At 36.3% G+C, this 12,755-nt stretch overlaps 1 protein-coding gene across 1 annotated transcript in view; it reads right to left on the bottom strand.

Annotated features, from left to right (window-relative positions):
- Nucleotides 1-4,971: 4,971 nt before the first annotated feature.
- GPR37 (G protein-coupled receptor 37) overlaps nt 4,972-12,755 on the bottom strand; it is a 32,400-nt gene continuing 24,616 nt past the window's right edge. Inside the window, 1 exon segment of the mRNA XM_010355865.2 lies at nt 4,972-6,318. Within this exon segment, the coding sequence (XP_010354167.1) occupies nt 5,500-6,318 (819 nt within the window). The 3' untranslated portion in view covers nt 4,972-5,499.

Genomic DNA, 12,755 nt, shown 5'->3' with positions numbered 1-12,755 from the left:
CAGACATACCCAGAAATAATGTTTTACCTGCTAGACGAATGTCAGGTATTCCTTGACCCAGGCAAGTTGACACTCAAAATTATCTATTACGTAAGAGAATGTTATTAATGACTTTATTCTAATACATTAGATAACTTAGATGAAATTGGCAACTTCGTATAAAAGCACAAATTACCAAAACCAACTCATGAAAAAATTGAAGATGCAAGTAATACCTACAAGGGATAATAAAATTTAATTCATAATTTGAAATCTTTCTATAAATAAAATCCCCAACTGAAATGATTTTACTCATAAATACTACTAACTATTTAAGAAGAAATAATAGCAACCCTTCAAAAATTCTTTCAGAAAATCAAGAAAGGACCATTTCTCAACTCATTCTGTGAGGCCAGTGACACTAAGACACCAGAGCCAGAGAAAGACATCACAAGTAAAAAACAAGTACATAAAGCTACGGACTAGTATCTATCAAAGCAGTCAGGAAAGAAAGAGCAGATACCTCACTGACCCCCAAATCATTTTCTCTCCAACTCTGGCTTTTGAGGGATCCCCAACTAAGACAATTGGTGATAATCCAAATTAACAATTAAAAAAGGCAGGAGGAAAACGGGCAGGGAAAGCCTTTCTATAAGGGAAACTCCATCATGAATGTTATTGGGAATAATTTGGGAAATTTGAAAATGAACTATCTGTTAGGGAATAATACTGTTTCATGTTTAATTTATTGGCTCTGATGATGACACTGTGTTAAGTAGGAAAATATTCTTGTTCTTAAGAGGTAACATGCTGAAGTGTTTATGGGGAAAACATCAATAATGCCTGTAACCTATAACTTTTTTCAAATGGTGAGAAAAAATTGGAGAAAACAATAAACAGGTGTGAAAACATAGTAAATGGTGGGTTACTTTAGATAAATAGTAAACATGCATTCATTGTTCTTGTCTTTCAACTTCTCTATTGGCTAACCTCTTTAAAAAAATAAAATTGAGTAGAGAAGTGCAAAAACCACAATGAGATACCACTGCACGCCTATTACAATGGTTAAAACTTTAAAAAAAGAAAACTGGCAATAGCAAGGACTATTGACAAGGACTATTGACAATATAGTTTGTGGGTGGGAATGCAAAATGGTATAGCAACTTTAGCAAACAGTTGGCAGTTTCTTATAAAGTTACAAAATATACTTATGACATCACCCAAAATTCTCATGCCTAGCTGTTTACCAAACAGGCATGAAAACTTGTATTGACATAAATATCTATATGTGGACATTTCTAGTGGCTTTATTAATAATCGCCACGTTTCAAAATAATACAAATGTCCCTCATCCGAGAAAGAAGTGCATAAACACACAGTGCTACATTCATACAATGGAATACTCTTCAGCAATAGAAAGAGACAAACTACTGATACACACAACGTGGATGAACATCCAATGTACTCTGCTACTGAAAGAAGCCAGATGGAAATGCTACGTAGAATGCTACGTAGAATAAATTCCATTTATATGACATTCTGCAACAATCAAAAAAATGGAATAAAGTTGGCTACAAAGCGGGATGGGAAGATTTTCTGAAATAATTAGACTGTTTTATACTTTGTAGTGGTAGTTACACAACTGTGCACACTCAGGACTGTGTGCTAACAGGAGTGAATTTACTGTGTATTAACTATATGGTAATATTAGATGAAATTGTTAGTTTGAAAAAAATCAGATCACTTCATCTAAAATCCTCCAATGGTGTGTTACTCAGAATAAAAAGCAGTCATTACAATAGTGTACAAGGCCTCCCTTTAGCTCTCTGATCTCATCCGCTACGTCTCTTCCTCTTCCTTCTTTCCCAGCTTCACTAGCTGCTTTACATTCCTGAAACCTATCAGACATATTCCTACCTCAGAACATGCTTTTTCCCCCAGTTGCTACAAGACTTGATTGCTCTTTTCAAGTCTTAATTGAATGTCATATTAGCAATAAGGTCTTCTTCATAACCTCGTCTTCTTCATAACCTCACCTTACCCTGGTACTCCTTTCCTCTGTGGTAATTTTCACTACCAAAAATACTATGTATTCTAAAAACTATATACTATGCATTCTCCTTATTTATAGTGTCTGTCTGTCTCAACAAGAGAGGGCAAAGCTTCTTGATGATTTGTTCACAGCTATATCACATGCACCTACAGTGGTACTTAACATATAATAGTGCTCTTTCAATAGTTGTTGAATAAATTAGCTGAGATATAATGAAAGAGCTGTTACTTAAAATGTCCCTGCACTCAGTATCACTTGCTACTTTATATAACACACTAAAATCTATCTCACCATAATTCTTGAAGAAATGGATCTTTTATTCTAATTTTACTTTTATGAGAAATAAGGAACTGATGAGAAAAAAAGACTTATTAGGGATATAGTTTTTAAAATACGTATCAGCATTTTCTTAGAATTCAGTAAATTACTTACATCTATAAACTGGAACAATAAGGATTGGATCCTTTTCCTCTGTGAAGCTCTTCTTCCTACCTTCTTCCCTCTCAACCACTAATCCCTCTGAGCACCACTTCACCTTTGTCTTCTCACCATCACTCCATCTTTCTAACTGCTTGAAGTCATACATTCAAAGGCTTCAAAATTGCCAATCAAATAAATGTTAAATTGAGTTAATTATAATATCCAGTTATAGATATAGACACATATTTTGAAAATATTTTCATTGACTACCCTGAAACCACAAAAGTGTTCCTGTTAAGTAACCAAAATGCCATTCCTAGCATTTTCTGATTAATCAACATTTTACTGAACTTAATCTTAGATGTGAGTTTCTTTTTGTTGTTGTTTAATGAGGAGCGGAAGACACTGGATAAGATCTAGACTGGAGAAATGTTGAACAGAAATGATTAACAATTTTTTTAAAGTATGTTCTAGAAATTGGTTTTTGTGAAAAACGCAAGACTATGAGAAAACTTTGAAATCACTTTATACTTGGGACAATTTATTTTGAGTTATTAAAGTTTCCACTTTGACAGAGGTAGGATTCAATAAGAAGGTACATGTTGCAACTACAAAAAGTTGAAAGGCAAGTATAAATGAAAAAAGAAATTTAAGTTCCCGCTGCCTCCATCGTGGTTCAATCTCTTATAATAGCTTCCTAGCTGCTTTCTCATGTTCAGACTGTCCCCTACCAGCCTATTTAAACTGTTTGCAAGTTAATCTTCCTATGCAGAGTTGCGATACTATTTCTCCATACTCAAAAACCTTAAAAGCAAAGCCCCATTTCCTGAAGCACCAACATCTAAACATCATTCAAAACATGGCCCTTTTACTAGAGGCCTTGGTGCGTATTTTCATTAATATTGTCCACAAGGTTTCTATGCATGCATAGCACAGAAGTTAAACTGGGTTGTTTATTCTTCAGTCACACCCAGTGATTTCTTCCTCTATTCCTTCATAAGTTACCTTTCTCCTCCTGAAATGTCCACTCCTCACACAATCTTTCATCAGCTCCTTCTAAAAGCTCACCCATCCAATTATCTCATAAAGTCTTTCACGCTCTCTTTTAATCCGACGAGTGTTCCCTCTGCTCCAAACTATCACAGAACTTCACACCTTCCTAAGGCACCTAACAAGCCCCAGCTTATATCATAGTTGCCTATGTATTTATTTTATTCCTTCTCATCCATGTCATCCCTGCCTGATTTTGTAAGGTCTGAGGCTGTGACCTACTTACCTTTAGTTACTCAGGTAATAGGATGGAATCTTTTCTACATGACATGTCCTTGATTTATAAATCTATTGTTCCTTGATTTATAAAAGTGACTATCAAGAGAGAGACTATGGAATCACAATTGCTGACCTGCTCAGCAGCCAAAACCTAACTCAGGTGTCCTCTTGAGAAAATTTCCAAAGACCTATTACAGGGATCTGCAAGAAGACAAGGGTGCCTTGCTTTCATTCTCCTGCAGATCCCACAGGATACACACAATGGAGGGGGAAATCCCTTTGAAAAGTATTGGACTGGCAAAAAGGAGATAGCCTGAACATTCCCATTTAGTTAACTTGAGTTTCACCTGCACCAATCTCTTTAATGATTTTTAAATAACATCATGTTATAATTTGGAAAAAGGAATACTGACTTACTTGTCCTGAGTAGAACAGAAATCAACAAGCAGAAAATACGTTTTCCCAGCAAGAAAACTGGCTTCCCCATAACAAGATTTTTCTGAAGACAAAAACATTCAACTACACATCTTCTTTGGTAGCTTTTAAATATGACTGTGTCACTAGGTCATGGCCTCTGCCATCTGAGCTAGACATGTTCCCGCACAGCAAGCATCCTACACAATTGCTGCATTTCAAACTCCCGAAGAGGCAAAAGAGGGGATTCAAATATTCCCATTGGAGGACGCTAGGTTTTTATTCAGAGCTTATGAAGTATCAAGTTAAAGGTAGTATTTGAATGTTCTAATAAAAATAGATATTTTATTATTCCACTCCTATACTTTCATTGCACTTAAAGAAATTAAGTTGTATAGATTTCATCAAGTTTATTTTTCCAAAGGAGAAAAATTAGAACTCAGAGTGCTATACGTAGGATTCACAAAGCTTCAAAGGTCAGTGTTCAGAGGCAATCAGATGACAACTGCAGTTTTAAAAGTCTTGATTCTGCCCATAATTCCTCAAGGGAAAATCTGTAGCTCTATGTGCTAGTTCAAAGGTGAATTTTTAAAAAAGAAACTTTCTTCCTACTCTGCTATTTATTCATATTTTATAAGTATTCAGAAGTAACTTGACATCTATACCTGCATATTAAAAATACAGCTTTGTTTTAACACACAACATAGTTTTATGAATCATGCATATAAAATACTGCTATTAGAAAAACTTCTTTAAGACATAATGATTACCTGCCTTAAAAGAAAATAGGTTATAAAACAGTAAGGCCGGTTTTAAATTGTGCATAGAACCAGTAATTGTATCTTTAAGGCAGTTAGAAGATTTATTGAATATTGGTTAAAAGTAGATTGACAATGACATTAAAGAATAAAGTGTAATTTATTTGGTGCTACTTTGTGAATGCTTCCAAGTACAAATCTTCTCACAATACCATATACAACATACTTTCAATCACAACTCAAATATAAAATAACCTACAAAATCACATGGCTATAATCAATATACAATAATTGTATTTTTAAAAGAAGAAAAAACGTTAGCAATTTTAAGTTAAGTTGCAGTAACTTTTTTCAAATAAAATATTAGCACCATACCAGATAAAATGATCTAAAACTATTGGCCTTCTCAGTTCTTCTTAAATAACTAAATAGAAACATTTTTCAAAGCACAAATATTAATTTGCAAAATCAGTTCTACAGTAGTTAATATTTCTTTCTTTATTGTTTCTTTTTTGCATTTTTCCCTATAAGGAAAAATATGAATTAAAAACTTTCACGGGATATGAAAATCAAACAAATAAATCTGACCCAACCAAGTACTGTCCTTCAGCAATGAGTTCCGACAGAAGCAAAAGTGGACATTTCACGGCGTATGGTACTGAAAGGCGAGAGTTCGAGTTCTGTGGTGTACTCGTTGTCATTGTCATCACTGGTCACCGTTGAAGACTTCTGAATGCATTCCTCACAGCAACAGCAGCAGCACTCCATGAAGGCCCGACTGAAGGGTTTGCAGAGACAGAAAAGGAGGACTGGGGTGACACAGGACTTAAAGAACAAAAGGAACTGGCTGATGATATTTAGGAGGTCCATTGTCTGCTGCGAAACCCCTGTAGCCATGTAGGCAGTAACAATGTTGCAGATATTTTCAGGAATAATGCAAAATCCATATAAAATGGTCAGTGCCACTACCGTACAGTTCATCTGGCTCTCTAGTTGAATCTGCCGCTTATTCCCTCGGGTACAGGCTTTCTCTGCTTTGCGGATTTTCCTCGCAGTCACTAGAGAGCAGGTGATGGTGAAAAGTGTGGGCAAACAAAAGTAACAGCCAAAATACCACCAGAGTCTCGCACTGTCATAGGTGAGGGCTAGAACATAGATGGTGTCCGGTAAATCGGGAGAGATCTTAATAATGCACCTTTCTGCCGGAGCTCGGCCACTAAAACCCAAATCCTCCTTGCTCAGCTGGCGGAGAACAACCTCTGGAAGTGCTAACAGTAGAGCTCCCACCCATATAACAGCCAGTTTGGCAGTTGTTGAGGAACAGTTTTCGATCATTTCATAGTACATCTGTACGTTGGTGGCAGCACGGAAACGGTCTATGCACAGAGCACATAAGGTGAAGGTGGTGACTCCCAGAGAAGCGACCTGTGGGGGAACAGAGAAGACATTTATTCCCAGTGTCCCCCGAAAGATCAAAGCACTAAGAAATAAGTGCAGATTGGCAAAACCATAAAAAAAAAAAGAATAAATAAATAAAAATAAGGGAGAGAGAACAGCTTTCCAGAATGAGGCATGGGTAACTGGGCTCAGGACATCAGCTGAATCATTGTAAGCATAAAAATAGAAAACAAACTCTAGTGGGTTGAGGGTCATAGAGTGCAGAACATTTAGGACTGGAAGGATCCATAAAGATCAGCTAGTCCAATCCCTTTTTATTATAGATAAGAACCCAGATACACTAAAAATTTTATTCACCACGAAAGTGTCTGCCACTAGGAGGGCTAGATAAGGAGTCAGTGTAGTGCAGAAATTCCCATTTTCGTTGCTGACCAGGATGCTCATGTTTTCCAGTGTGAGGGTCAGTAGTGTGCCTTACACACAGCAAATACCAAAGAGCTTATTGTCTCCAATGGACTAAATGATTAGAGGGCTCCTCCAATTTTTCCTAAATGCAAAATAAAGTATTACAGTATTATTTTCAAAGGCATACACTTATGGAAAACAAGAAAGGGAAATTCTCCAGAGGCCAAAATCAAAAAGGAAACAAATTTCAAACAGGCCAGAGACTCCTCCCTGTTCATGCTGCATGTTTACCTAGGGGCACCTGCCAGTCCTGGTGAGGGTTTCAAGTTAGTTTTAGCTAGAAAAATGGGTACACAGGTACACAGGGGCAGGAAACAGAGCTGGGGCCAATGTGGGTTGGGATTGGGTCAAAGATTCCCTATGAATTTGGAACTCCTCAAATGCTGACATCTTAAGAGTTGTAAGGAGATAATGAACAAATCTGCCTGTATGATAGGATTTGGGTCTGGATGAACTGCGGGGAAAGGAGGCAAAAAATGGCAAATTCTAACCAGGAGCCTGAACTTACATGGCGTTAGGATCAGAATTTCCAGGATCTATGTGGCTCAGAAAACCCAAAATACAATTTAAAATAATCCCAGGTACCTGGTAAAAATCAAACAAATCCTCTCGGGAAGAATGTACTTTAAAACCAGACCTCAAAAAATCCTATAGGTAAAATTCAACGGACACAGGTTCACAAAATCAAAAGTCACAATATGCAAGAGACAATTAGCCACTATGAATTTATATGCCAAAGATACAGAATCAGACATAAAAAATATATTTATCAATAGGTAGGTATATCAAATTTAAAGAAATAGGAGATACCAAAAAAAAAATCACAGAAAATAGAACATGTAAAAATACATGAAAATATGCAGAAAGTAGCCAAAAGGAATGTCTAGATATCTCAAACACAGGAAACTTTTGGAGCAGAAAACTCTTTGACAATAACCACATGAAAAACTGTATTCAAAAAGGCACTGCTCTTATAAGCATATGGTCCAGACATCTAAAAAAATCAACATTTAAAGGTTAAGAACCAAAAATATGTACCTATTTTTTTTTCACATGGAGGCTTTCCAGGAATATAAACCCATGTTCCTAATGTAAGCAAGCTATCATTTCATTTACTTATAAAACATTTATTAAGCATTGTACATGTACTCAAATGGGGCAAACAGATACATATTCAACACAAGCATCCATTTATTGATATCAACTCTATGCCAAGCACTATGCTTGGTGTTGAGAAAATAGAAAGCTACAAGAAGCAGTCCCTTCCCTCAAGCATATCATAGTCAACCAAGATGGGGACGATGGTTCTCAAAGTTACAACATGAACACAGCAATCACCTGGCAATATTAAATCTACTTAAATATTTTGGGGAAAATTTAAGTAATTTAATATGTAATAAATGTAGTCATTATTTATATATTTAAACAAGAACAATTGGGTAAAAAGGTAAAATGTTAGTAAGGTTTCAGATAAAATATGAGACTAAAAGAAAACTCCCTGGGTGGATGGAATGCTTTGGTCTACACCCCAGACAACTCGAATATATGCATTTGCTCTCCCCTGCCTGCTGGTAGGAAGGTTTAAGAAGCATGGTATAGGCCATTCCCTGGCAAAGAGGCAGGGGAAATGTAAGTATAATGTTAACATCTAATTTTTTAAAAGTCAAAGGGATGATGTTGACAAAAGGGAAACCATTTGTCATACAATTTTAGTACTCAAAACATTAGTTATTTATCTACTACATTCAAGCTGTCACTCTCCCCAGAGCTATGGCAAGTTGCCTTGTGGATTCCGACAGTTCCAATGTCAAATATTTTCTCCTTATACGCTACATATCAGACGGTGTCTACTAGTTTTAATATGGAAAATAAGGATATTGTATGTATGCCCTGACTACTCTCATAACTATTAGTGGGGACAGTCTGAAAATGAGGTATAATGAGATGTTAACTATATTAAAAGCAAAAATGAAAAAAATATGACTAGCAAAGCTCTAGATCAGTGCAGATAAAGAGGCATGACTGGGCTTATCACCACAATTCTTATTCTCCAAACTTTTAAGAAACATCAACCTAATATGACTTCAAATGACAAAAAAAATCCCCACTTTCACCTTTTAATAATTAACTTTCAAACTAAAAATTGTTCACATTGATGAAAATTTGTTTTGCATCTATGCTGGGGCACAAAATAATTCTAAAATTGAGGTCCACATTGTACAACTGTCTTATGATTATGTTTGAAAATGTCAGCAATTGCCACACTTGAAGACATCTAAGAATGGCTGGCCACTTTCTAAAATTCTGTATCAAACAGTATCACATAGAAATTACAGTACATTAATTTATAGATTTTTGAAACGACATTTGTATACTAGTTTTTCAAATGTTTTGATTCATTTCTCTTAAGTCTGTTAAAAACAAAACAAAACAAACAAAACTTCTTAAACTATCAGAAACCCTCGTCAAGTCTTTCATGCCATCTTCACTAAGGCAAATCTGTGTGCATGCTTCCCTGTCACTTTATAGCCCAAGTGAGTCCACATAAACAAAGCTACCAAAATTTATGCTATGCATCCTTTTGAAATCATGAATAGGATTTCTATTAAAAGGAAAGCTCAGTAACATAAAAATACTGGAGACTCTGAGGAGAGGCAATCTGTTAGGGGCTCAGAACATCTATTTGCTTGGTGATTTTCTGTCATTACTTGCTAAGAACATACAATGCACAAAAGATAGCATCTTCTCTATTAATCTCTCTAGTTTTAAATCTACAGATTGAAAAAATATGGATCAATTGTCACAAATGCTAGTAACTGCATACCTAACTCCAGGAAGTTACAGTCTTTAATGAAAGGTAATGGCAAATGCGTGTGGGTGGACATGTATTAAGATGGGTGTGTTAGATTACCAACTCCTTAGATATCAGAAGCTGTGCTGCACATCTGCTCTTAATTAGAGACGTTAACTGCCTAAGAAAGCAAAACAATGTTTTTCCAGGTCCTTTACCTTCAATCTCATAAGAAAAGCCAGGACAAATGTTAAGCAAGATTTACATGTGTTCCAACTTATCGTCAGGAATTCTACACTTGTTTTATCTGAGGATGCTCGATTCTTCATATTCCCAAAAGCTTTAGTACCAAGTCAAAAGCTCAAATATATATGATCTGTAGTCTTTTTGATAATCATGAATTAAGGAATCATCCCCTGGTTTCATATACAAATTTCAAAAAGCTCCTATATCCAGGCTCCTGTTTTCAAATTGAACTTTTCTCTGACGGTACTCTCTGCAGTTAGGATCCAGCTGCAACAGGGTAAACAGTCCAGAAAGGTCACAAGAGCAACAGTGAAAGTTGCTGAAGGCGCCAATGAAGAAAGTAGCCCTGCTCCAAATGCAGCCAGCACTTGGGTCGCAGTTGCCAAGAGCAACTGCAGCACAAATGCCAGTCCTAGACATCTACTCTCTCCTGCTGCCACTTCCTGCAGTGATATCATTTCAGATCTTTTTTCTGTAAATTCACTTATGTACTATATTTTATGGTGTGAAAGATCAAGAAATGTACAAAGGCCCTGTCTGTACTTTTCCGAACTATTTATAGGAGGCTTTAAAAACATGTGTAAAGAATTAACTGCACATCTCAGAAATTAATTGATAAAAATCATACGAATAATGAGTGACGTTCTAATTTCTGCTTACCCAAACATGAAATCTATCCATGTAATTAAAATTCCTAGATGTTGGAGCAACATGAAAAGATTTCTATCACAATTTTGAAATATACTTGTTTACATACAGCTTATTAAAAATTCTACCAAGATGAATAGTGCAATTATGTGCAATTATAAAACTGCATCATGAACGCCAGATCTTCTGCATTTAATGCCCATATCTGATTGCTAAAATTCAATATCACCATGAAATATGCTCTTGGGAGTAAAGTTGTTAAGCATTGGCTTAAATGGGTAGTTCTTTGAAGCAACATCCTGAGAGACTGAATGAGTTAGATGAAATCTCTTATTAATTAAACTGCAATGGGAGGAATAATTAACAGCAACAAAAGCAGAACTGTAAACACTTTTCATAGACAAGACTATTAACTTTGAGAATTTCAAGATCAGAGGAAAATTAGAAACACAATTTTAACTATTGGTGAAAATACGATATTGAGCATTTTGAGAGGATTGGCATTAGAATACAGAGATGGCAAAGGAATCAAAATAAACAACTCTAAGATCTTTCAAACAACAATGTTCTGCTCTTCTTTGTGTCCCAGAGTAACAGCAATAAAGCTCCTTCAGCTCCCACCCAGTCCACATGTGGAGCAGTGAGGCTCTGGACACCAAAGTAAGGGGTTTAGGGTCATTCTTCTTGATCACCCCTAAAGTGTTCCCATTTTAGTATCATTATGCCGTTATTGAACACTGTATTACTAGCAAAGAGACCACTGCATTAGCACAATACTATGTGTGTGTGTCTTGTCTTTAAGAGAGAAAGAGAGAGTACCTACAAAATATACTGTAGCTGCTGCTGGGAACAATGATGAATAAAGCAGGAATTTTATCCTCAAAAGGTTTGGAATCCATGACAGAATTTCTTGACTATCTCCCACCTGCTACCATGCAGCCACCAAGTTGCTTTATATATGGAATGACTCATTACAGTCTACTAGGCAGAGAGGATTGACTAACAGTTTCTGGCATGCTTGCTGTGACTCCCCTTGATCCTGGACATATCCATGTATGCCTGGAGACTGCAGTTGAGAATCACTAGTTTAACAAGATTGGAAGACAAATATAATTTCACAATATCTCTTAGGGAAATTGCTACAGATGTCTAACTAGCTTTATAGGCTGACCAAATTGTAAAACATCTCCTGATAAATACTTCCATTTCAAGAGACGTGATCTAAATCTTTGCAAATATCATCTATGTCCTACTTTGTCTATTAGACTAGGATAACTTTGGGATTGTCAGTTTGGCTGTTTATTAACAACGCAGTATAGTAATGATTTGTATTTTAACTGAAGTATCTATTTAAATCCGTGCAATACAAGGATGGTACAAAAAGGAAAGAGAACTTGAAGACCACCTGAAATTCATGTCTAAATGTACTCTTTGTGGCTCTTGACATACACAGTAACTCTTATAAAGTTGCAAAAGTGTGCTCCCGTGTAGGAAAAAAAAATAGCCCAGGAACGATTGCCATTAGCTTTATGTGTTACTTCAGTCATTTAGAAAATCATTAAATAAATCATTTAAAGTTTGGATGGGTTTCCTAAGTTTTTTCTTTTTTCTTTTTTTTTAATTATACTTTAAGTTCTAGGGTACATGTGCATAACATGCAGGTTTGTTACATATGTATACTTGTGCCATGTTGGTGTGCTGCACCCATAAACTCGTCAGCACCCATCAATTCATCATTTATATCAGGTATAACTCCCAATGCAATCCCTCCCCCCTCCCCCCTCCCCATGATAGGCCCCGATGTGTGATGTTTCCCTTCCCGAGTCCAAGTGATGTCATTGTTCAGTTCCCACCTATGAGTGAGAACATGCGGTGTTTGGTTTACTGTTCTTGTGATAGTTTGCTCAGAATGATGGTTTCCAGCTGCATCCATGTCCCTACAAAGGACGCAAACTCGTCCTTTTTTATGGTTGCATAATATTCCATGGTGTATATGTGCTACATTTTCTTAATCCAGTCTGTCACAGATGGACATTTGGGTTGATTCCAAGTCTTTGCTACTGTGAATACTGCTGCAATAAACATACGTGTGCATGTGTCTTTATAGCAGCATGATTTGTAATCCTTTGGGTATATACCCAGTAGTGGGATGGCTGGGTCATATGGTACATCTAGTTCTACATCCTTGAGGAATTGCCATACTGTTTTCCATAATGGCTGAACTAGTTTACAATCCCACCAACAGTGTAAAAGTGTTCCTGTTTCTCCACATCCTCTCCAACACCTGTTGTTTCCTGACTTTTTAATGATTGCC

The sequence above is a fragment of the Rhinopithecus roxellana genome, chromosome 6, assembly GCF_007565055.1.
Source record: "Rhinopithecus roxellana isolate Shanxi Qingling chromosome 6, ASM756505v1, whole genome shotgun sequence".
Classification (NCBI taxonomy): Eukaryota; Metazoa; Chordata; class Mammalia; order Primates; family Cercopithecidae; genus Rhinopithecus; species Rhinopithecus roxellana.
Note: the sequence above shows the minus strand (reverse complement) of the source record. Positions and strands in the feature narration are given on the sequence as shown.